The 26841-nt window shown below is 36.9% G+C and overlaps 1 protein-coding gene across 7 annotated transcripts in view; it reads left to right on the top strand.

The window, feature by feature from the left end:
• Positions 1–26841, top strand: part of KLHL13 (kelch like family member 13) — an 81931-nt gene that overhangs the window by 36364 nt on the left and 18726 nt on the right. For 6 of the 7 annotated variants that reach the window (XM_063422230.1, XM_063422227.1, XM_063422233.1 and 3 more), the window contains 3 exons: positions 21254–21395; positions 22589–22721; positions 22978–23174. In XM_063422230.1, the coding sequence (XP_063278300.1) occupies positions 21254–21395; positions 22589–22721; positions 22978–23174 (472 nt within the window). Of the gene's footprint in view, positions 1–7270; positions 7294–7772; positions 7886–21253; positions 21396–22588; positions 22722–22977; positions 23175–26841 lie in introns of those variants that run through there. The other variant, XM_063422229.1, reaches the window with a different exon arrangement.

Below are 26841 nucleotides of genomic sequence, written 5' to 3'. Positions count from 1 at the left end.
CCATGTAAATAATGCCAGAATGGAAGAAAAGGCCTACAGCCTTTAAAAATACTTCCAAAAACTTTACCCAACACATGACTCCTGTAGTTTGCAGTTTGCTCTCTGTGGTGCAGAAAATACTGAAGTTGTTCATGGCTGGTGCTCAGTCCTGGCTTCTGTTCCATTATTAAAATGTTTAATATATTTGCAGCATTTGAGTCGGATGCATAAATGTGTTTAGGCATATTTACTAAAATAAACTGAGCAGCCAACAGACTATAACAGCTGCGGAGAAATTGTTTAGAAATAAATTCTTTGTAGTTCACAGTTTGACCTAATAGAAATAACTGTTCCTTCAGACAGTTATCTTCAGCAGGGTCAGTCTGGCTGCTGTGACTATGCATTCAGTTCTCTGTGTTGATTTCTTAAATATAATCACCTGGGGAAGACGAGCCAAGTTCATTGAATAAATTGGTGCTAATTCAAAAGCATTTCTTCTTAGTGGTGTGTTGTCAATTGAGTACATGGGCTTAGATCAAAAATTGGAAACCTTCATTAGCTCGCTTTGGTTTTACTTCCTACTAAATGTTTCAAGACCTTATTTTACCTAACAACTTTTACAAAACAATAATTTACCCAAGCAAAGCTGATTTTTAAAAATATATATATTATAACCTGTAACTTGTAATTAAGTTAACAGTGCATCTTGAGAAATCTTAACCTCAAATTTAGAAAAACCTCTCTTTGAGAATACACATGAGAGAATGCAAGACATCCATAAGTGGCATAAAGTAAAACCCACTTTCATGGTAAGAAACACACACATCAGAATATTCAAAATATTTCTGAAACTGTGTGTAATCACCAAATGTACCTGAGACAGGCTTTAATAATTTAATAAATGAATGCTTCCAAATATTAGAAGTGTGAATACTGCAGGGACTGAATTTGTGCATTTTTTGTCTCCCTTTTCCAGCAAACTTTTAGGAACCTGACTTAAGATTTAAGCAAAATTATTTTACTTGAATTGTTTTAAAAGTAGTTGATTGTGGCCTTATAGGAAATGATGTGAGGATTTTTGAATGTATACTGTTGCTGAATAATTTCAGAATTTTCAAACTTAGACTATCAGATTTTTTTTTTTAAACGAATGATGCAAAGACCAGAGTTATGGACATTTGAAGAATGTGTGAAATGGAGAAACTGATTTCTCAACATGATTCCTTCTCAGCATCTTTGATTTGTTGAAGAACATATACTTACTTTGGTAGTCTCAAAATCATATGAGAACTTGAATCTGTCCTATCTCAGGTGTGTGGAAAGGAAGGGGAAGTGGCTGTGTCAGATGCAGAGTAATGTGTATTTGTCAAATGTATATAGAAATAATGTATGTCTATGTATAGTGCGTGTGTGTGTGTCTATACACACATGCTATGTACACAATCCCCTATATATACACTATGCATGTGTATATTTATGTTTAATAAATTCCACTGAAATGATGCATCCTAAAATGTTACTACAGCAGTTTCCTCTTTTATACAGGAAAAAATGCTGAGTGAGTGGATAGAAAAATCTAGCACTTCATGTTAAACACATAGGACACGCCCTGACTGCTTAACTTAATATTTAAAGATTTGGGGAGGGTTTTTTTTTTCCTATTTGAGAAAGGACCCCACACATTGCTATAGAGACAAGAGCCCGCACTGCTTACAGCATTTTGACAGCAGGAGGGGTTGGCTGCAAACCCAGTTTATCTCACTGCTTTATGATTGTTCCTCGTTCCATGAGCAGTCAGCCTAGTTTAAAAGAATTAAATATATTTGATAGTAACGACTTTGTAAGCATCTCTGATCCATTTATGAGGTCACATGCACCTTGATGTCTACAGCACAACTGCTTCTAAAAGCTGCTGTAACTTATATCTGATGTCTAAAGCCTTTTTTACCCTCAGTTATAAAAAAAAATTGAGACAGCATAGCAGGTAGCAAGTCAAAGTACAGGCATAATTTGGCATAAAGGCAACCGTAACAGGCATAAAATCAGAACTTAAGCAGTTTTAAAGCTAATTTCTTAATGAAATTAAAAAAAAAAAATGCAAAGACTGTTTCTTAGTAAAATCTTTGCTGTTTCTAGAAAAGCTGCCATTTCAGTAAAAGCATTTCCAAGGTGCATATTGCCAATCTTTTTCTGTACTTCAGTATTTGGGGAATGTTACAGTGTTGCTGTGAGAGGACTGCAAATGTGACTGCAGTGGTTTCCTTTTGATTCCTCCTTAGGCAACGGTTTGTTTTCCCTTCATATGAATTTTGGTATGAATATTTTGACAATATGTGGTCAAAGAAATTGTATTAATTAACTGAACACATATAGGGCAGTACTGTCAACACCATATTTTAATTATTCTCTTCCAGTAATTGGAACAGCTGCAGTTTAATAGACTGAAAAGCCAGAGGTGGAGGCATGAGAAGCACCCACGTGAAGTGGAAAGAGCTGAATAAGGAAGCCAATCAAATTATTACACAGTCAGTTTTTTAGGGAACCTGTAGAGAAATGGTACACATCCTTATGTGCACTTTTTCAGTTTCTAGACTTGTGCCTTTTCAGCCGTATTTAAATTGCTGAAATGATTTTGGTATTGAAATGATTACTGCATTTGAGCTCCAGGCCTTTGGGAATGTTTTGCTGGATTTTGGGGGTTCTGCTTTATTTTCTTCTGTATTAAAATACTGGTATGTAGTGTAGGATTCATCAGCTCAGGAGGCTGATGGTTTGAAGGTATAGAAAAGATAAAAGCAATTCCTCCCTGTGTGAAACTGATTTTCTGCCTTCAATTTGAAGCAAGCTGTGCTTGCTAATATCATAAAACAAGATTTTATGATATTAAAAAAGTGCATTTTAAAATGGAAACGATACAAAATGCTTTTGTATCAATGAATTTTTGAACACAGGTGTAGGGGAAAAGAATCTCAGAAGTTTGAATATGTTTACTGTTCTTACACTACCATTTTAAGGTATTTATCTTGTTGTTGAATCTGGAATTTTTTCTTATATAAACACTAAATCAATAGGAAATAGTGACACAAATATTAAGACCTTTCTGTTGTCTACATTTCTAGATAAGAATGGGAGATGTACATCATACTGTCACTGTAGCTTTGACTGTTTTTCTTTCTGGAAAGCTTAAGGAGCCTGAGGTTCTGGAAGTGAGAAGACTTTTCAGGTCATGCTAGAAAGGGTTAGGAAGAATTGAGAAAGTTGTGATATAGCATAACCCTACTTTTCACCTAGTGCTTTCAGCTCCTCTGACTCCTAAGAGATTAATAAAGGGAGAGAGTAAGTAGCCTGTTAAACTGGAATAGCAATTTTTTTTAAACACAGCAAAACACTTGACTGAGCAAGTATTTTTTTCAGGTTTTTTTTTAACAGTTTAAGAACTGAAGAAAAAGAGTCAAACTCATCTGTGAAAACGGATGAAAATCCAGCAATATCTCTAGAAGTTAACTTTTTCCTACTTAATTTTTGTACAAAAATTTGGGTGGCATTCAAAGGCTAAGAATAAATACTTTCAGTGCAGTTTTATATTGCCTGGGCTCTGATACAGCTTTCTGCCTGTGCTTTTTTCTTCTTTTTTGAACATTTGTGAAATTAAGTCTTATGGGAGATGGTTTAAAAGTTTTGTTGGAAGTACAGATGCCCCAGACATGTGAACGCAGGGGGCTGTAAGAGGACAATGTGTTGACACTTGGTATGTGCGACACAACGGTGGTAGCAGCTTACCATTCAAGTTGCACAAAGGAAGGAAGAGGATATCCACAGAAAAGGAAGAGGGGCACAAGGGATATGGTTTTAGGTGTGTTCCTGCTCTGAAGGTCAGGAAGAGCTTGCAGAAGAAAAGATACTGTGATCAGTGCCCTGGCAAAGAGGGCTCTGTGTGTGATTTGGTCATGTGCTTGCTGAGTGTGATGCTGTGTGTCTGCTCTTCTCATTTGGGGCCAAATTTTGCTTGTTGGTCAATAGCGAAGCAGGATGTAGGTGCAGGGATAGAGGAAGAGGGCTAGAAAATACTTTCCTTTCTTAATACAAGCACGTTTCTTTGTGAGATCAGAGCTGCACTGCTGTTCAGCCCCAGCCAGTGGCTTCTGGCCTTGCTTAACATCTCAGGTGTGTAATATGGCACCTTAAGATCTTGCCCTTGGTGGCACTATTTACTTTTTTCTTCTTATGCCACCTGTTCCTTTCCTTTATGGCTGAGTTTTGTGCAGAAGTTCGTGATACTCTGTCAGTTACTTTCTGTGCTCAGTGAAGCTTTGGAAAAACGAGCATGGAGATAATTGCTTAAACCCCAAACACTTTCTTGTCTTTGTACACAGAATAAAGGATGTGTGGGAGACTTGTATAATAAGTAGAATGTAACTTCAAGCAAGTTATAAATAGTAGATGCTTTTAATTTTGAATGTGAACTTGCTTGTGAGAAAACAACAGAAAAACAAGTCCTTTGAATGGTCCCAAAATTACATTTAATTTGTGCAGTTATCATGGGATTTCAGCATTTAGGAGTTTTAAACTTAAAGCATGTCTCCAGTTTGTGTGCCAAGTTGGTATGTTTTCAGAACACTTGTCTGGGAATAACTTTTCTCAGCAAGGAGGATTCTGCACAAGAGCTGTAATGCTGCTTTTGGCCCTCAGAATTCGTCATTTGAGGATGAGTGGCAAAGCTATGTAATATGAGAACAGAAAATGCATTTTCAGTGGGTGCAATGCACTCCAGGAGATCAGATTACTTTTCCCATATTTTTAAATCTGCAGCTAAACTGTTAATTTAAAATCTTAATTAAACAACCAGAATTATATACTGAGATGTTGTATTGTCTTAGGAATAGTTTATGTAAAGCATAAAATGCATAATAATAGTATTTTCCTTGTGAATATGCAACCAATCTGTGACTGTCAGGAGGAAAATGGAATTTGATTTATGTTTTTTCTCCTTATGTGTGGATAGGTGATTCATTTCTCACATGGTTGTTCCTTAGCAAGTGACAGGCATTTCCCTATTTTTAGAGTACCTGGCACTGCTACTTTCTTCAGTTCTGGATTTTGTACACAGGCTGTTTGGTGGAGTAGTTTGTGCTGGATTTTGGGAGGGGACTTGGTTGGCAGTGCTTGAAATTCCTGTACTTTCAAAAAATGTTTACTGTTTTTCTGCAAAAGTTTTATTTATGTTGTTTGTAGGGTAAGTGGAAAAGTAAGTAGGACCAGGAGCGCACAAAGGAGAGCAGGTATTTGAGGACTCATGTTGCCCTCTAGGGTGGGGTCTAGTTGGAGTCAAAAGTAGGAAGTAACTCTGATTTCTGTGCCTGTGTGGATTGACTTAAATGTCCGTCAATGCTTGGGAATGACTTTGTGGCTTGAGCTGGATTTTGTTTTACTGATCAAAAGGGTATTTCAGGAGTTACTTCTGAAAAAAGGGTTCATTGATTGTCTTTAGCCTCATTCTTTTTTTCTTTTTTTTAATTAGTCACACTACTCTTAATAAATAAAACATGTGAAGATCTCCTTGGGGGTGACAGAGCAGTAAAACAGAGACCTTACAAGCAGTTCCCAGTTGGTTGCACTGACTGCACTCTCTGTGAGGAAGGAAGTAACTGTGTTTGCTTATTGTGTTTTAAGAGACACTTGCTGTATAATGGTGAATGTAAAAGCGAAGTTGAGTGCATGAATGCAAATTTATGATTTTTTTTTTTACTTTGTGATTATAATAGCTGCTATCTAGCATCTTTCAACCTGATTTCTAGACCTTCAGTGCAGAGCTGGCATAATGTAGTAGTCCAGTGTGGTGTTTGTGTGAGAGACTAGTCACAGTATGGACCAAGTGTATAGCCAGGAGTGCCTGTTGGCATGTAAATACTTGAATTCTTTTGCTGAAAGTATATCTGTGCTAAAACCGCATAGATGTTTTTGCAGGACTTGTGTTTTTTAATAGTCACAGCATATAAACACTGTTGTCATACACAGAGGTGTCTGTTCAGTGTCTCAGTAGCACAGCAAATTTCTCAGTTCCTGTGAAATTTGTTGCCTCAGTTAATGCTGCTCATTCGTAATTTAGAACTTCAGAGAAGCGGGAGAGAGGCCCTCAATTGTTTGTCCAAGGGGTGCATCTGGTTTTGAGTGAAGTTGTCCTGTGTTATTTTCATTTCTTGCCTTTGGTTTTGGTAACAGCTTCAAAACTGTTTTGGGCAAACATTTTCAGTAATGCTGATGAGGAGCAGTAATTATTCCCTGGTGATTTCATCCCAAAATTGAATTTAATATTGTGAAAAACATTGTGTAACAGTGAAACTTAAGATGTTTCACTATTGCAAAAAACCTATCAGAGTGTTGTTAAATGTTACTAGAATGAATAAATTTATAGAAATATCTCCTGGTTCAATTCCTTATTCTTAAGTAGTGTGACAGGGTGTTGGCTTTTTAATGAGAGGATTAAGATGTCCTGATGAATAGAAAAATTGTCATGCTGTACAGAGACTATTCTGAAATCTGTGGACTAAATATCTTAGTGCTGGTTTGGTCTGCTGTGGCAATAAATTAGATGTGATGTATTTTTTTTTCTGTAAGGTAATCAATATAGCTGAGTCTCTGCCTTCTTTTGCCTAGAAACCCGCTCTGCTTCTGCATAAGATGCTATTAAATTCCCCATTCCCTTTTTAATAGCTTGCCTTCCCTGCTCCCCGCTGTCGTCAGCCCCGGGAGGTCACCAAGCAGAGCCCTGAGTTGCGGAGTGGTCCCTGATGGGGACCTGCGTGACCATCTGCTTCGTCAGTTCTGGAGGCAATTTGGGAGCTGCTGGGGGGGCGTTGAGAATTAGATTGTTGATAGCGTTCCTACAAAGACTGCTATTAGCAGCCTGCTAGTCTCTGCTTCTCTACTGCAGAAGACAGAGTGATATTTGTGTTCGCATATCATGTTGTAAAATGCATGAGATTTTGCTCTTCCTCCTTGGAAATGAGAATAGGAAAATGAGAGCATCCTGAACCAGAAGCTATTAGAAGAGCATGCAGAAACCTGCAGCAATTTCTGCTTTATTTTGTCTTCCTAGCTATGGATTAGAAGGACTGATTTTTACAATGGGCTTTTTCCATAATGGCATTCTTGTATTGTTTGGTCAGAGCTTGCACAGGAGGAAAACAGGCTGCTGAATTTAGTCACTGATCTCTATTAGCCGTGGCCTAAGGCTATGCTGAGATTTATATCCCATTTGTATTGTTGCAGCTCAAAAGAAGAATGTTCAGAGGATGACAAGTGTATTCTGAGTAGGTATGTTGTTTCATTTTCATATGAAACCCATTTTTTTTTCTGCTTCCCTTGGTCAGAAATGAGGTTAATAGGAAGAGACTATAGTACAGTGCTGCAGTGTCCCTGTTAAGGTAGAACAATAGTATCAGAAACAGTTCTTTAAAAATTAGCTGCTTTTATTAAATAAAGCTGCATTATGCTGGTGTGCAGAGTGCAGTCTTTCCTTTTTTTTCTTAACATATACTGCAGTCAGTGCTTCTCTAACGAGGTGGCACTATTGTTGAGTTAGAAGGATAGAATCATCATACTGCTTTAGGGGACAGCAGGATTTAAAAGGAGATGCCTTACAGCCCTGTTTTACAGATTGGAAGCATCGGTTTAAGGGCATTGGCAGAATCATTTCCTTGTTCTTAGCAGCAGCCACTGCTGTGTCAGTAGTGTGTGGAATGGAAGTCCTAGTTGGTAGTCTGTTATGGAAACGCTGTTTACTGTTATTGTAGTACCGTGGTGACAACATGCCATTGAAATGGAAAACGAGCTCTCCTGCTATCTGGAAATTCCCAGTTCCTGTGCTTAAAACATCCAGGTCATCGCCACTTTCTCCAGCATACATGTAAGTGAGAGAAATGAGGATAATAAGGTGGGAATTCTTTTCGTGAGACTACCCTGTGGCAAAATACCCTGTTACATATTAAATAACATTGGCACCCAGAATTTTATCTTGTTTGCTATGTAGACCCCCCACCCTGATTTTATCCTGGATGTTTCATGATGGATGTCGTGTCAAGTCTTTCCCTTTCTGTTGAAACGTAGAGAAATTGTGCAGATTAAGCCCTGTTCATAATGATATTGTGTATATTCATTTGAAAAGTTTGTGGTGGTGTTAATTTGTAGAGCTGATCTTGAAATGACAAGTTAAGCTTTGAGGCTGGCAGGCTTTCTGTATAGTGTTTATGTGAACATTTCCTCTTCCTAACTATTTCATTTGGAAATTGAGCTTGAAATCACCTGCTGTATTGTACTGCACTTTTGTTCGTGTGAGTTCTTGTAGAGACAAAATCATCCTGCTTTGTTTTATTCTCTAAAGTCTTAGCCTTAATACAAATTGAATATCTTCATAAAAAGTTACAATGAAAGCTTAAAACATAAATTTGAATCATTCATATCTGAATACTTACATAGTAATACAGGTTGTCAGTGTAAAGGAGCTTCACAATTTGCCTTTGTCTTGCCAAATCCTGGTGCAGCTTTTGTTCACCTTTTGTTGCTGTGAGTTCTGTGCTGTGAGTGTTAGCATATACAGGTGGCTTTTTTTTTCCTTCTCTGAAATAAAACTACTAAGCTCCAGGTACTAAATTCTTCCTGCCTAAAATGCACAGGTAGCAGTGTAAGTGACTTTTCTATCTGGAAATTGCTGTAAAGGCTACTACTTTCCAATAATATTCCAGCCGAATGCCTACAATATTAATACTTTTAAGCTTGTATTGTCTGCTTGCAGATCGGCTTTTGCTTCAGCTACAGTACGTACATGCTGTAAGAGAGGTGCACAGGTCATCTAAATGTATATTTTTTTGTTGTTATGGAGCATAGCATTGTTATGGTGGGGCTGAAAGAATCCAGCGCCATGTGCATGGTCACTATTGTTCTCAGGCAGAAAGGCTGAGGGAACAAACCTGGCTGTACAAAACCTGTGCTAGGTGCACTCACATTTAAGATTAATTAATCTTATTACAACACGTGGATGTGCTTCAGTCTTTTTATGGGAAGCATCAAATATACTTAAGGCTACCAGATGAGAAGCTATTTCCAATGAATTGCTACCTATTCTGAGTTGTTAAAAAGAGGTGACTTAAATATAAGGAAAGTATCATGATGATAAGAGTTGTGAGACCTTTTAACTTATTTCAGGGAAACAGTGCCATTAGTGTTTTATCTTATGCTGTTGTTTTTAAACTGTAGTAGTCTGAAATGCAAGAAAAATCATAACTAGCCCAGCCTGATCTCTCTGCTGCTGAAACGGAGCATTTCTTTTGTGCGCTGCCTTTAAAGTGCTAATCTTAGCCCTGAGAATGCTGGAGCCTTTGTGATGGGGATCGTGTGGCTGATTTTATCAGTGTGTTGAAAGTATGAACAGGTTTAGTTATGTTTAAACTATATGATGCTGGGTTTATCTGGAGCATGAGAAATATGTGATCAGCAGCCTTAATCATCTCTTGATAATGAGTCAATGTATCTCAATGTTTATGAAGACATTTCTTTATTGGCACACAGACCCGACGTTAGGAGGACTCGTATATCTAACGCTAAAATGATTCATATATTTTATTATAAAGAATGAGAAAGATTAGAAAATGGCACCTATTTGGTTAGGCAATATAAATCAACTAATTAAAAAATCCCTTGTAATTTAGGTTGACCAGTGGAATAGGTGATGGGATTAATTACCTTCATTGCAGAGATAACAGTTGATTTGATACTGTTTTATATTACCTGATGTTTTTCATATTTGTATTTATAAGTTTTCTGTCATAAGTAGTATTCTGCAGACTGGCAAAGGGCTTATGTTTTGAGTAAAGGATTGAGGAATAAGTGATGTGTGAAATGGAACACATATTGATGTAAAATAAATGGCCATAAAACTCCAGAATTCACAGATAAACACTTTGTTACTAAATATTTTAGATCTAGGGTCTACAAAGGTATGCATGAGCTTTTAATCCCTTTAATACTTGACATCTCAATCTTACAAAATAGGGGGTTTAGTGTAGTTTGGAATGCAAAATAGGAAGGTCTTAAAAGTGGTTTTTTTTCCATGTATTTAAAATGAAATTCCAGTTTTTCAGGTTGCTCTGGTAAAGCTGGCCTTAGCTTTAAAAGCTTCATCTGCTTTTAAAGCACCTGCTTATGATTTACAAGCAACTTATCTAGAGATTAAACTGATGATCAGGGCACATAGATTTTATTACAGTTTTTTGGTCTACGTACATGATAGCTGAACTCTGCCTTAGTTTCCCTGTCTCAAAATGCTGAGATTTGTGGTTGTGAGCAGATTTGGCTTCTTGGATGAAGCACCTATGTACAAAGTGCCACTGCAAAATGTTGGCTGTCCTGCAGCTGTGCAGGCTTAGCTCAGTCTCTGCTTGGGGAGTTTGTGGTAGTTGCTGATGGGGGAAAATCAGCATGAGGAGCTCATCTTGGAGAGTTCTGTGCCGTGGAGATCTTATGGCTGTGTAGTACCTGAAATGAAGGACCTGCAGAAGTTGAGGTGTGATGAGTTTGTAGGTGAGGTTGTGGTTCTGTCACTGAGATGTCTGCTTGGTTTGCAGGATCTGGTACCCCTTTCCTGGCAACGGGAAGGAGCAGCAGAGACTTGCTGCCTCTTGGCTGGTGAATTGGTATACCACCAGTTATTTATTAGGGATATTTTCAAGACATCGTGACTGCAAGAGGTAACTCTTGACATTCTACAGAGGGTGAAGGGTCCTGCTCATAGGGAAGGCACACATTCTCTGACTTCTGGTGAAATTGATCTGGAGTAACTTGAACTTTCCCGCAAGCTGGAGAGATCCAGTGACATTGCTCAGGGAAAATTAGGCACTATTAGAATTGGAACACTGGCATGTGCCAGTATATGTAGGTGTAGTGCAGCTGGCTTAGTGCACGAGTTAGGAATGTGCGGCTCTGGTACATGCACACGCCTTTGTCAGCCTGCATTTTCTTTCATGGCACTTGTTTTGCTGGGATTTAGAGTATAGATGCCGTTTGTCAAACATTGTGAAAGCTGTTACAGCAAGTTTATGCGCCACTAGTCAAATCATATTCATATTTGTGGTTGTGTTAACTATGTGGAGAGAGACCTATGTGATTTCATATATTATGTGGACAGTTTCAGCAAGCAAATTAGAGGAAAGTGAATAACACAGTGAATAACACTTGAAAAAGTGTTGTCTTGTGGCATCTTAGCTGTTTTTTAACATGACTGCCAAATGTTTAAAAACAAAAAAAGTGACTGACACAAGCAGAGGTTAAGAATTAAAGGACAACTACAGTGAGGGTGAGGAACAGTTCTGAATTGTATTTAACAGCTTTGAGGCATAAAGGAACATGAGTCCCAATTATTGTTCATGGGGCACGACATCTCATAATGGAGAAGTAAGAGAATTATTTCTTATTCACACCAGTAATGTCATTTAAAAAAAATTGTGCAAATCTTCCATTAATACAAATGGAAGAGATATTAGTGGAAACTCAGGAGATTAAAGTGCTATGATGAACATCTACAAAGAATTCAGTAATGCAAAAAGCACTATTTGCAAAAACCCTTTACGAAGGACTGTTCTGTTAAAGTTGTGTCATGCAAGAATATTCTTAGCTGCTTTTTAGACAGTTAAATGTTGACTTACGTGGTTTTAGTCACCTTCATGCCAATTTTGAAGATAAGTAAAATAAAATAATCCTTAATTCAGAATAATCCACCTGTAATCTTAGAGCCTTCTATCCATTCAAATGGAATAGTATGTTGATATTAAATGGAAACTATCCTTTGTGCGTGTTTTCATAAATAATTGGCTAATGTTAGGAGAAATAAATAGATGTGGTATTCCAAATATATTGCTATCAAAGGGCTTGCAACACAGTCTGTCTGGAGTCACATGGTTATGAAATTTGTCTGATAGGAAATGCTTTGCTCTCATGGAAATCAGTTACTATGCAGAAAAGTGGAATAAATTCTTAATACGCTGGAGTAAGCAGCATTAGTTTTAGCTGCTTATATTAGTTATATAGATTAATGTTTTTGTGTCTTCTTCCAACTATCTGCTTTGCTGTACAAGGAGCTCTTTGAATTTATGCTATTCAGTGATATATACTTAAATGGGAAAAGATGTGTGTGTAATTCTTTACACCTCCTGTATCAGTTCTCTTTGGTGAGACCACCCTATGTGTGTCTGCTGCCTTCAATGGTCATTTTTGGTAAATGAAACCTTTTGTTGGGCTCCTTAGCTTTTGACAGACTACATGATATTCACGCTCACTTGTCTTTGGCACCATTTCCATTTTATGACATTGCTTCCTTGATATTTCAGATTTCAGCATGTTGAAAGTCAATACGCGGCTCACCTCAAATGTTTTTTAAAATTATCTGATAATACATGCAAACAGATGAATTGGATGACTGGGGACTAGAAGGGGCTTGTATCATACTAGTAGGAGACTGCTTTTAATCCCAGAAATTTTGAGTATAGAGTTCTCCTTTATGCCTGTTGATCTTTCTTCTGCTCTTTATGTAATAGGTATTTCAATAGATCATTCTTAGTTTATCTGTTATAAACTGAGAAAAATGAGAAAAAACCTCCGACTTGTTTGTAATGAAGTCTCCTGGGGCTACTTTTTTTTTTCTGGGGAGACATTATAGGAGATGGTGTGGCTTACAGGTCCCCAGAATTACACACTTCTCTTTATACAGCAGGATGTTGCAATACTGACATTGTGTTTTGACATAGTAAAGTATCTTTATTGAATTATCTAGGATATGTTACTCAGCCTGTTCTACCAGCATGTCAGTTCTGCCAGTTTGTTTTTTTTTTGCCATTATTTCTTTGTTACTGTGAAAAAAACCTTGCTCTCCAGTCACATTCTACTCACTGGCTTTTCTAGTGTTAAGTGGTATTTTCTGTTGACATTTGGATGGGAGTACCTATGCATTTCCAAAAAGTGCATGGTGAATATTTGTGTTTTAAAATAGTGGTTGCTTGTTCTAAATGGTAATATAATGGGAATTGTAGTGTAATAATATGTAGCTATCACACTAAAGTGGAAGTGCACATCTATATTATTGCTATAGTATTGTAATATTCTGTCCGGCAGTGACTAAGATTGTATCAATGTCTAAATTGAAAAAATATGTTTTTTCATGGGATGAACAAGTCACATGCTCCTCTTATCTGTCATGCATAGATCTAAATGCTTTATCACATAGGAGAGAAATATTTTAGAATTGAAAGTAGTTAATGCCCTTCTACATCTTCTCCAGCAAACTGCAGTAAAAGAATGCTAAAACATCTGTGAGAAGTGACAGAGCAAGAGGAATGTGGTTCTGCTGTGGAAGCAGAACCACAACCTCACCTACAAACCAAAGCCTTATGTTAGAATCTTACTGACTTTTAAGGTATACAGAATTATTCTGACCATCTAACACTCTCGAAAGGAGCAGTTTGTATTTCGGTTATAGGAACACAATGGTTGTATGTTCTATGACCAAATGTTGAATGTGCAGGTGCCTCCTTAGACTTATATTTGTCTCTAAGGAGCAATTCTGTTAACTAATTCCTGTGTGTGAAAACTAAGGACACATGAGGTACAACTGTAATCTGCTGGTGCGTGCAGAATGGTTTTTGTAAGTGTTTTGTAATACACAGGAAGTATTAAGCTGCCTACTCAAAATTCTTATTTAACTCTTGAGTCCTTAAGATGAAATATAAAGAGCAGAAAATAAGTGCAGTGTTAGACCAGCCTAAGCTGTGAAACCTCTGACTGTTCTATTTTACCTTTTTCAACATTAAGGGCATAAAATAGTTCTCCTTATGTAGAAAAGCTACAAAATGTGTATTTCCTTTGCTTTTTTCTGTTTCCAATAGTAGAAATCAATAGACAAACACCAACTTTGGCAAAACGTCATCAGCGAACTGTTTCTAATTTAGTGTCATTAAACAATACAAGTCTGCAAATTTAAGCTACAAATGACTCAATGAATGCAAACCCTTTGTCAAACAGATAAATGTGGATGTGATACTAAGGCTCCCAGAGAGATTAAATGCTGTTAGGAACAAAAGCTTTATAGCACTGACTGAGCCAAATATTGCTTTGTTTCTGTGGAAAACAAATTTGAATTAACCAGCGGGCTGTAATTATGCTGAAAACAGCTTGAGACCTGTGATTGTTTAGTTGTTTAAAAAAGAATTTTGAAGAAAATATTTTCTGTGTGCATATTCCTGGGAAATCATACCAAAACAGTTGATGTTGCTCAGTCCTCTTCTGCTAGCTTTGTGGCAACTGATCTTCTGCTGTCTTTGGTCATGGTGTGGCCTTACTAGAAAGCGATACAAAAACATTTAAGTGATGTTGAGAGTCTCTTTGTTTCTGTGTTCTCCTACTTGCCATTGAGATCCACTGGTGCTGGGAGCAATGACAATGTCTTGAATCACCAGAGTGTTTGTAGGAGCTCATATAATTTCTGATGGTGTGGGCTTGTGTGTCTGGGCACAATGTGGTGATTTCATGTTGAAATCCAAAGACACTTGACTGTATTAAACCAAAAAAAACCACCTAAAAAACAAACAAAAAAAAATCCCACAAAACAAACAAACAAACAAACAAAAAAAAAAAAAAAAAAAAAGGGAAAAAAGAGGGACAAAAGAATGGAAAGACTAAGACTTGACATTTAAGTACTAGTCTCCAAAACTTTGCTTCTAGAAATATCTTCAGTTGGTTACCTGGAGCCTGACTGTGGTTAAGCACGTCATGGTCTCTTGTCCTTCAGGTGAGGTTGTGGTTGTTGTTCCCCTTGTAGTCTTGCTGCCTTTGGTGATGGGGCTGGCAGAGCTGCTCAGGCTACATTGCTTCTGTGCTGACTTTCACCTTCTTCAGCTGGTCACTGCAGTGAACATCTTGGGCTGTAACTGTGTCAAAACAGCAGGTAAAGATGGTGCACTGCCTGTCTCTGCCCGTCAGCGTGCACCCACAAACAACCTTCATCTTTCTCTGCTGATTTTGGGGATTTGCAAATCCTGTGTCCTCATCTCCTCCTTCCAGTGCCCAGAGCCTTGTAAAATTAAAGACCCACTTCTCACTGCTTTGGTCTATTATATGGAGCCTGTTTTTATGTTCTGCTTTTACAGAACACACTCAGTTTAGAAGAAAGGTGGAAAATGGCATATCTGTTTGCTTTTTAATTTAAAAAACAGTAAGTTTTACCTTGTGCCTTTCTCCTGGAGTGGAGATTTAGAAGAGCTCAGTATGGAGTTACTAAGAAAATATTTTTAGATGTTCTGCTGTCACTGCTGTCCTTCAAATATATGAAAAAGCTCAGGTCTAAAAAGTGAAATATTAAAATATTAACATCAGAACATAGTCTGAAGTGAGTAGTATTCTGCACTAGCTGCCATAGATGTTTTAGGACACTGAATTCACAATATTATTGCATTACAGTGCAATAATAATTCACTTGAGGCAGAGGCCTTGTAAACTTCTGGTTGCAGTGGCCCCTTTCAAGTGAACAGAATTAAACAGCATTTTGAAGAAATTCAGTAGCCTGGCAAATACAGGCTTTTACAGGTGTTTTTAGTTTCAGTGGCAGCCTCAAGTTCATCTAATAATAATATGGTCTTTAAACTGTCCAGTAAAAACAGTGACATCTGAAGCTGATAGCGTAGGACAACTGGCCATAATGATAAAGGAAAACAAAGGCATGGTTCCCACTCCTAATGCACTGTGTGTGTCACAGAGGTGATCCATGCAAAGCAATTTAGGTCCTGCCTTCCAGTGTTGTTCTTGTGTTCATGGTACATTTGGCTCTTGAGCAGCAGCGCTGTCAGTTCCTGTGTGCCTCAAAGAAAGAACTGAAGTTTGCCCCTGCTTGTTGGTCTGTGGAGAGGAGTTAACTTGCTATGTCAGCCTATTGGAACAAAAATGACCTTTTCTCTTTCTTTGCTAGCTGGAATCATGCATCTGTTTCAAAACATGAACTTGCATTTCCTATAGAAACTTTTTTGTAGTAAGAAATCATTGATCATTTCATGAAACTGATTAGATTTACTTGGTTGCTGATACCATAAAAGAATTAAATTAGAAATTCTTGATAAAAAATAGTAATAAAAGGAAGAGATGTTATTTTAGTGGAGGACAAATATAAAAGTAACTTCTTTGCCTGAATAAAGGATTTTCTGAAATTATGTGAGTAGAAGATATGGAATGGAAATGTGAAATACCACGATTGCATAATTTTTTAATCTACATTATATTAATATTTGAATTTCTTAAAAAAATTAAGCTTTCTTTAATACAAGGCTGCCATATCAGCTCTGCTTACTGAGCTCCAACGTGGCTAGGTACTTTGTTGGGGAATTCCTAAATTCATTACTCAAGAAGTTGGAACATCTATACATAATGGGAAGACAGCAGTATAGTAAATAATTTTAATTAATAGGTTCATTAGCAAATTACATGCATAGGTGCACGCATAGGATAGCCCTGGAATGTACCCCTTTTTAATTTAGTAGGTCATAAAATCAGAGATTTGGCCTGCAATAAGAATAACCTAATATGAAATTGAAATAGCTGTCCTTGTTACCTGATAAATACCAGAGTCCTGGCACATGCCAGGGGTCATTGCATCCGAAGTCATTTTACCAGTGACCAAACACTTGTGATCGCGGTTCATTGAACAGTAATTTGACAGAAAATAAGGTTATAGTCCTTTCAAAAATGAGCTGTTGAGCTTCACCAAATTAAGAACTCACTCTATGGCCAATCTGGCTTTGGCAAAGCTTTTACTGAGTTATGTAAAGACTGCATTTTAAATAAATTGGAGAACATGTACTCTAAAATATTTGTAGCTGTAGGCTGATCTCCTTACTTTGTTTTCAGAGAGTATCTGCAATAGTCTGAGAAACAGATGAATGGATTACTGTTGGAAATTAACAAATCCTTAATAATGTTCTTAGTTGCCTTGTTTCTGTTGCGTCAGAATAAACTCGACTACTTCTGAACAAATCATCATAAAAGAATATTGGTTCATTTCATTTGTGCCATTAAGTTCTACAAAATGGCAACTCCATGATTTGAATATTCTAGTTGAGAATAAAATTTGTCACGATTTTCATGGATCTTTGCTTATCATGGGTCACCTGGACGTCTCTGAACAGTTTTAACAGGTTAATGTTTGCTAAGTGGTTTAGAAAGCAGTTTGCCTCTGTGGATCATGTTGTAACTCCAGCCCGTGAAATCTGTCAGTATTTGCTGTAAAGTTAAACCGTGTTAATATCCATATAATGAACACTCCATATTTCATCACTACAAAAATATCAGTTGGAAGTACTTGGAGGATTAACTTGGAGTCATGAGAAAAGCACATTTGGTTACAGTCTGTAGGAAAAAGCTATGCTGTACTTGAAATAATCAACACGCAGTTAGAAAGAAAATTCTGATTCAACCTACTTTGTAATAGCAACTAATTAACCTCTGGCACCTCTCTCTGAACTGCAAGCCACTGCTTCCCAGAGGTTGCAGAAAGTTAGGCAGGTCCTCTATCTTCCTCCTGCAGTGTTAATATTCATTTCACATCCACCTTGTTCTTACCACTATAATGTTCAATCCTCTCCAGACCAAGTGTGTGTGTTGATGGTGGTTTTAACATCTACATTTAGAGCAGCTTGTTCTGAATTCTCCCTACATGTTACTGTAGTTTTAACTTCTTTTAACTTTTGTTTCCTAACTTTTTAAATGTCTGGTTAAAATGGTACTGCTGTACTTCTTGTTTAACGATTTCTATTGATCAGAACAATAGAATTAATTAGAAAGTGAATTAACTTTCTTCTTTGGTAGTATGCTTAATTGTGATATACTGTACTTAAAGTTTTAAAAAAAATCAATATGGTTTACATTCATTACTATTGAGTTAATTATAGTGCTTTGTAGACCTAAGTTAATAAATGTAAATAATGCCTTTGGTAAGTGTCCAAACAAGACAGATGAACTTACTGTGGTTTTGTTGGGAAGTCAGTTGGGCATCCAGAGCATTTCCCATCTGTTCTGGGTGTGAATGGCAGAATTATTTCTGAATCTTAATGTTACAGCCCCTGCAACAGAAGCTACATTCCAAATACTTTAAGATTTTGTTGCAAGGTATATGATGCAATGCTTGAGTTTTGCTCTTTGTATATTGCTGTTAACACAGAGCTTAAGCACTGTTGCAGTTTCACTTTGTCTTACAAAGACAGGTTCTTAGTGGTGTGTGGAGATAAATGCTGAACTGCAGCAAAGCCAGTGACAAAGACGTAATTTGTGGTCGCTCTGGGAGTACTCTTTCCCTCTTGGTGAATGTCACGGGCTGGAATTCAGGGGATCAGTGCCTTATTGCCAGGTGTTATTGCTGACTTGCTTTGGAACTTCTGCCAAACCGAGCTCCTGAATGTCACTTTCTGCAACAGGGAGAGGGTGCTCAGCCCTCTGGAACTGTTAAACTGTAGCTTAAAAAGGTGATGTATTTAGCAACAAATAAAACAAAAATCCCCAGTCTCCACAAAGAAACAAAAAAACTCACATTACAATTTTTTTTTGGTCATAGTTGTTTAGATATAAGCTAAAACCCATATAGGATTAATATAATCTGCTTGTCTTTATTCATGTGGAATCATACGCAGCCAAGTTAGTGTTTAGGACTAGAATTGTAACGGTGGTACTCTGTGGAATTTTTATAGTGTGGAATTTGCAGTTTTTAATGCCTCATTCACATGTTTCTGACTATACATAAGAACACATGTGGAAGAGAAATAGTAAAAATCTTTTCTGCAGAAGAGCTTCAGGTGGTGAGCTGCACATAAGTGTGTTATGTGGAGAACTACTCATTATATATTGAAAATCAGGTAGAGGAAATAACTGCTTATAGCCACACCAGGCATGTCAAATGTCTACTTTTAGGTATTGCAAGTATTTTAAAATTTATTATATCCTCTTTGTTGACTGTGCAGTTTTAACAAGGCATTGTGTTCTATAGAGGATGACAGGTATAGAACAGAGCTATGAGAAGTTGTGTGTCACGTTCAGAAAAATGCTTCCATTATCCCAGCCGTTCTTGGAATACATGAATCATGCTCAAGGTCTTTGCCTTCATTTGTAAAACTTATGAATTATGCTGTCTGTCAGGAAGTCAAGTAGCAATGTAGCAAACATGGTAAAAGACCTACTCCAAACAACCAAGAAGGTTGGTTTACTTGTCTGTTTCTTTTCGTAATGATTTTAAACGACTATTCACTTTCTATTTTCTTCCTAGTTCAGAGAAAGAATTTTAAATACTCTTTCGTGTAACATCTATCTGATCTAACATTTTGGGAGGATGCTTCAAGAGCAAAGAGTCAGATTCATGCTTGTTGAATCTGTTGTTCTTCACACCCGTTCTTACAAGTCTCCACACATTATTTTGTATTTCTTCTTAGAAAGACATGTACAAATTTAGATGCTGGATGTCCTTTGAAATTATGTAAGACTCTTGTCTCCATGTGATTGTATGAAAACTAAAATAAACAATACCAACCAACCCCAAAACACCATAGAACTGAGTGAATAAAAATATTTTGGGTCATGAGCTGTCAACTGCTTGCTGCTCTGTTGCATAGTTGTTTTTGTTGGATGCAGAGATAGTCTGGAGAGCCCTTTTCTAAGGTATACCCTGGAAACTTTGTTTAAATTAATCTGGATTTGTTTTATGAAAGAGATAATTGTGCTTCAAAAATAGAACAAGTCTTGCATGCTGCAGTTCATCCACATTAGTTTATTCAGCTGAATACATTAGAAGTCACAGCTGTTTAGATGTACCCTTGTTCCTACAATGTTATGTCTGTATGCATAAAATCTCTCCGTTTCAAGCCCATGTACACTGTTGAATGGTGAATTTGTTTTGAATATGTTTTTGTAGCTGACCTTTTGTACTCATGGGTTTGAACAAGGCACATCGATGCTATGAGGGTAATATATGAGTTTCAGAAAGTGCTCTGCATGGTCTTTGTACCTAAAAAAGGTGGAGATAAATATTTTTTTAAAAAAGGAAATTATGAATATTATTTTTCTTCCACAAATTCCAAATTTGTCCTTACATAGTGGTCATAATCAAAACCGGGGGAAGGAGGAGAATTTAAGCACATTCTTGTTACTTTAAGTAATTTCTGAAACTAGCTTTGAGGCCAATGTTTTAACCTGCATGTTTAAAATTTGGAAAATCCTTTTGTATCTGAAATTTGCAGCAACTACATCAAACAGCTATAAATCTTTTTTGAGATATAGAGTCTTGATTAATAACGGAGATGCCTCTTCTGTGGATTAAGAGCCTATGTTTGCTAATTAAAATTGTGTACATATTTGTTATACCTCTATACAGGCTCATAGGTAGAACATTAGATCACAGAAATTACAGAAACTAGTTGTTAATATTTCTGTAGAAGAGTTTTATTTACATTGTATAATAATCACAGGTTAGCATTACAGGTTAGGCTTTCAGATGTAACCTAATTTACATCTCAAGATTAAAATAGTTGGCTAATAATACTGCAATAATTCTTTAACAAGTCTGCCTAAAATTAGCTCATCCTGTCTAGATTTGGACAGTAATTGCTTGGAATCAAATCTTGAATTAAAATTATGAAGCATTTGCCTGCACATTAACAAAATACTGGCTATCATGTCCTAAAGGAGTTTTAATTGTGTGCTTCTAAAAGCAGGTTAAAGCTGCAGCTTGAAACTCCATGATGTACATTTTTTATTATGAATAGTCATGCATGAATGAGGTGTAATGCAAGCTGTTAGAATGAAAAGACTTTCTTTAATATTACACTTAGTGCTTCACCAGTTTGCCAAGGAAAAGCTAAGATGCCTGATTTTGGAAACCTGATGAAACCTCTACAAGCATTCTAAAATACTGGCTCATAGAAATAACATGGTGTGCAAGTGTCTAAATCAGGGAGCTGGGGATGGAAAGAAAAGGAAAAACTTACTAGCCAAAAAGTAGTTAGTTGCCTTTTTAGTGACTATTAACACTTCACTTTCTTGAATTAGCTGAAGGGAACCACTAAGGACTGATTCTGTTGCCTGCTGATTTTTTTCCTGTAGCCTCTGTGCTGCCACATTTCATCCCTGAAGACTATGGGTTTAGAACAAAAGATCACTGAATGAAAATGAGTTTGGTCTTAAGGTTTCTGTGTTCCAATTTTCTTAGATCTCTGGTGGAAGAGGAGGATCCTCATATGAAAGTATCTCTTGGTAGCAGCGATATGGGCGTCTCTGCCCATCTACAGTCTTCAAAGACAGGAACCACAAGATTTTTCACCAGCAATACACACAGTTCTGTGGTATTACAGGTAATCAGATATTCTCATGCCTGTATTGAGCTGTACTGAGAATTTTGGCTACTCTAAACAATGTGTCCACTCAATAGATTTTATTAGTCTAATATTTCCTATAAAGTTTCAAAAACTCTCTTGTTCTTGTACTGTCAAGCCCACAAGCAAGCATTCCTTGGGACTTCTTTTCCTGTGAGATAGAGGTTTTAGCAGCAGCTTTGAAAAAACCCCTGGCCTTTTCCCGGGGTCCTACCCCAGTCCATTCTCAAGTTCCAAGAGGTAACAACTTTTAAACTGTGATGTGACAGCTGTATCAAAGAAGCTCACTTAAATATTATTATTTAATTAAGGAAGGCATGTCCCTAAGATGGCAGAGCCCTGCCAGGTTTGGTGTTGTGCCCTGTGCTGGGTCTGACTATGGCACTACTGTGTGGTACAGAGACAATATATACATTCTTGCTAGTATTAGAAAAATATCAGTTTGAAGGAAAATGTTTAATGTTTGAGCTTCTGTTGCACAGTAAATGAAGGAGGGGAGAGTATTTAATCCATCCTCCAGTATCCAAAACTGGGCACATCTTTGGAGAAAATCTTGCTCTAGGATGCTGCTGTAGATGGCTTTTTTTAATTACAGTTAGATGTTGTAAGTAATTCAGGGGAGATCAGATGTATAATGGAAGCTTATTTTGGAGTTTTTAGCATGTCAACTTTCATAATAAATTTGATAATCATAGAACCAGGTAACAGCTTTCCTTTCAGGCCACAGACTTTTGCAGCCCGTTAGGTTGCAAACCCCTTAAATTGCTGTGGAACAGAAATGTATCTAGAATGCATATGTGACCGGAAGGGGTAGGTCCAAAAAAGATAGCAGTCCTACCTGAAACAACTGCTATTGTGAAAGCTTATAAAAGAAACTCCTTCCTGAAAATAACTTAATTATTTGAATAAAACTACTGTCTAATGCTTGGTGTAGTTTGCATTCGTCAGCTGTATCTGGAAAATAATGATTATTCTGCTTGTTTTCAATTAATAATGATCATTAAGTATATTACAGATAATGTTTTTAGGATGACAAATTATTTCTTTGTCACTTTTTTGGACCTACAGTACACATGTACATAAAAGTAAATAAATATTTACATAAAGAAAATGAAAGATTCCTATTCTCCTCCCAAATCAAAGAGATGCTTTGCATTGTGCTTTTCCTGCAGGGTTTTGACCAACTGCGTGTGGAAGGTTTGCTCTGTGATGTGACGCTTGTTCCTGGAGATGGTGATGAGGTGTTTCCTGTCCACAGAGCAATGATGGCTTCTGCAAGTGATTACTTCAAGGCCATGTTCACAGGTGGTGTTTTTATTAAAGCCATGTACTGCTGTCTCCAAATTTCTCTCATTCAGACACTGAGACACAAGTTCAGTGCTGTGTGTGAGTCAGTCCAGGATTGCAAACAACACTGTGGACTAAACATCTCTCTCTTTACTGTTGCATGTGGGTTTTTTAAATTAAATTTTAAAATTGTACTTTAGTTATCTCTAAATTTATGAAATAATTTCAACCACATCAAAATGATCATATACATTTACCTGCATGTGTATTTCAGGAGGAATGAAGGAACAAGATTTAATGTGCATTAAGCTTCATGGTGTGAACAAAATAGGCCTAAAGAAGATCATTGATTTCATCTACACTGCAAAACTTTCACTTAACATGGACAACCTTCAGGACACTCTGGAAGCTGCCAGTTTTTTGCAGATTTTACCTGTTTTGGACTTCTGTAAAGTATTTCTTATCTCTGGGGTAAGAATATTCATTTCCCATTTACAATGTTTAAGGCCTTGGTATGGAGTTTTTTTTTTCTTCTGTGATGACACTTGACTTACGTAATAGTAGAAGTTATGTCTAAAACTTGCCATTATTCATAGTTTCGATTCATAAAGAACAAACTAGCTTTATAGGTTCCTTGAAAAATTTGGTTTTCTTCTGTGTATTAGATACAGTATGAGTTTGATACAAGTGTTCTACCGCATTAAAATTCTTCCCTTACGTGTCTGATATGAGATGTTTCAGGGTCTCCCTGCATGATTGCACTCACTCTAGCTTTAGTCTGCTTGCTGCATTCATTAGGTGTGCTTCAGTTACATTCACTTTATTCCTGTATTTTTATACATACATACATACATACATACATACATATATGTATATATGAGCCCTTCCATCTCGATGGGGGTTCAGTTACGTGTTTGCTGACTCAAACACAGTGTAAAAGCAACACCCAGATAGGATCCCTCAGTAACTTTCCTTGCCCTCCTGTCCTGCCAGCAGTGAGGAGCACCTGCTCTGTGGGGCTGTAGAACAGCAGTGATGCAAGAGCTGTGCTGTCAGAGCAGTTCTGCTTGGCGAGACACTCTGCAGTTATTTTTAATGTTTCCGGGAGGTTTTCTAATGTTGATGTTAAGTGCTTACATACCTCACTAGAGCTCTGACTTTAACAGGGAGACTGGTGTACTCCACACAAATTACAAAATTATTTGGAATTCAGCTTTTTGATTCTGTAATGTGAAATAAAGAAGCAGGTATTCCTGTTGCTCTGCGGAGTACAGGCTTAGAAATATGACCTCCCTAACTGAAAAATATGTACCAGGATTTATGCAAACCAGAGGACTCCAAGCTGGTTATAACAGCAACCTATTTCATATGATGTGTTAGACATATTTAGGCTTGATAATGATGTTTTGCTTGTAATTTGGAAATTTTTTCCAACTGACTAGTCATCTGATAATGTTGTGATAATGTTTCATTAAGCTTAATACTCTTCAATCCTACCCCACCTATTTTCTGTTGCTCAGATTTTTTTACCCTCTAAAATGATGCCTTTCCAGGTTTGACATTACTATAAATACCAACTTGGAAAAAGGTCTTGGTAGTGTTTTGAATCAGGTATTTGAAAAGGGCGTCCTGTGATGGGAGCTGAGCCCTGAGGACACCATGTTGCCCTTTCCCCTTTCTGGGTAGGGCAGCTGCTTGTTTATTTTGCTTTGTTAAAGAAAGAACTTTTTTCATATTAAATCATGTTATTGTTTAAAACGCTCATTCTCTGAAAGTGTGTTCACTTGTGATGTTGACTCAGTCACTGTTTTTGTTCAAATAAGAAATACCTTTTTTGATACCGCATTTTTAAAGAATGAGGAAGACTCTATTAATTTATTAATTGGGTTTTTTTTCAGGAATACTTTCATTTAGACCAATGTCTAAGGGGACATTATCTCATACATGGTATAGCTGCAGAGGAAGTACAAAATTGAGGTTGTTCTGTTAGCCTAGTTATGTTCTTAGCATCCTTATGTAATGAATTTTTGAATGACCTTACTTCTAAATTTGTTGAAACAGGAGTTGGTGAGCAAATGACCTTCTTTTCGAAAGAGAGTTTCTGTAATTTAAATGAATATTCTGAGCAAGTATTGAGGTTATTTCTACTGAAGTTAGCTGGCTTGAGTGCTGAGGTAACCATTCCCAGACAAATACTTAATTGTCTTTGAATTGTCTAGGGAGTCCATTATTAAAGAGATTATAGAAGTCAGTTTATGTAAGGCATAATGTAATTGTGTACTTCATAAAGAGGGTATTGGAAATATTAACAAAGAGAAACTGAAGCTTAAGGTAACAGCTTAATTTGTGTAACAAAAATAATGAGACGTTCAAAGACTAGTATCTGTTGTAGCTGACTTAAAAGTGTTTATTTGCTCTGCATTTACACCCATACTGTCAAGTAGCCCATTGCTCTGATTGTCTTTGCTCTGCAACCAAACAGACTCTCAGAGAAACAATGGAATACTTCCTAAGATGTTTTTAGTCTTAGTGTTACTATTCGTTTTAAATAATTGTAGTTGTACAATAGACTAGGATGACTCTCATGTTCATATCTAACTGAGCTGTAATGTAATTAAAATTCACAGAAATGCTTTGGAAATGTTTTCGAAGTAGTGAGTTCTAGACACAGTACTGATTTTGCAAAAGTAGCAGCAGCGTACAGAATGCAGAAAGATGAGAAACTTACCCAAGCGAATTACAGCACTTGGGAAAATCACAGGGTAATGGGGAAAGGGTTGTTACGCTATAATTAAAGAAAACATTCCCAAACACTGAAAATTAATGTCTTGGATGTACCTGCACAAAAAAAAATATATCCCTTCTATAATTTGGTGCTTTATGCTTTTGTAATTACTAGGAAATAGTCAAATATTGAGAACTTAATACTTGGAAGTCATATCTTGTCAAAAGACCTTGGTTATCTGAGGATGGAGCAAATTAATCTGTTGTGTGGGAGCATGGGATTTGACCCTGGAACCAGCTCTGACAGCCACCAGAAACTTGACTTTGGACTGTAGGGGTACAATGGATTCTGTTTTCTGAGCCAGTCAAATTTCTGTGCTGTTTTTTTCTGGGCTTCTGTCAATGCAAGCCCACAGGAAATATTGAAGGTTTCAGGAGTGTGTTTACCCTTTTAAACTTTGACTCTCTGTAGCACTACATTAAGTGCACTCATTGAAACAAAACAAAGTTGGACACCTGATTGTTTTGTGCTACTGGGTTTGACGGCTTGATTTTTTGTGCGTGTTACTTTTCCTGAGCTGTTCTCCAAGGCTCCTATACTTGCAATCATTTTGCTGTGTCCAGTTTTGTAGTGTTTTATAGTCAAGTTTTTATGAGAGCTTGAAAAGTGGTTGCTTCAAAATTTCAAAGAATTAAGTGAACTGCTTTCTCAAGAAAGTACTTTGGGTTTTGCTTTGGGATTTTTTAGGCTGTCATAACACAGTGCTGTGCTTGACCTTTCTTTTTTGAAAAGCATTTTAGTATTTTCTGCAACTTCTGCTTTGTAATGAGCAATTACAATGAGTAATGTGAGTGAGCAGCTCTGCTCAGTAGTCAAAGTCCATGCAAAATAGGATTTATTTAAATTAAATTCTCAAATTCTTGTAGAGCTGCTTAGCTGTTTGAACATTTATGGCTTTTAGCTCTTTCCTTGTGAGTATTTTTACTAGTTATTGGACACACTGTACAGTCAGTCTTATGTTTTCATCTGATACTTCCATTCTTCCTGTTCATTTCATTGGGATTTCCAGAGTATCAGTTCCTTCTCTTTGTTGAAGAGCTCCTGATTGACTGACTTCCACACAGAACCACAGCATAAGTCAAACTTCTAAAAAACCAGAAAACCCCTAATGTTTGGGTAACTGAAGTATTTATTTAAATAACATTATTTTACTGAACCCTGCACAGTTTTGAACATTCAAGTGGAAGTAGCTACAACATTTCTTTTTGTTGAAGGGTAATTTTTTGGCTCAGGATTTAAGAATCTCTAGAATATATATTTTTATTACTTTTAAGTTTTTGCAATATAATTTAGCCTGGTACACTGATTATTATAATAGAGCACAGTAAAGAGGGTAATAGTAATTTTGCCAGA

This window comes from Prinia subflava, chromosome Z (assembly GCF_021018805.1).
Source record: "Prinia subflava isolate CZ2003 ecotype Zambia chromosome Z, Cam_Psub_1.2, whole genome shotgun sequence".
Classification (NCBI taxonomy): Eukaryota; Metazoa; Chordata; class Aves; order Passeriformes; family Cisticolidae; genus Prinia; species Prinia subflava.
The sequence above is the reverse complement of the archived record's forward strand: the minus strand, read 5'-3'. Positions and strand labels throughout refer to the sequence as shown.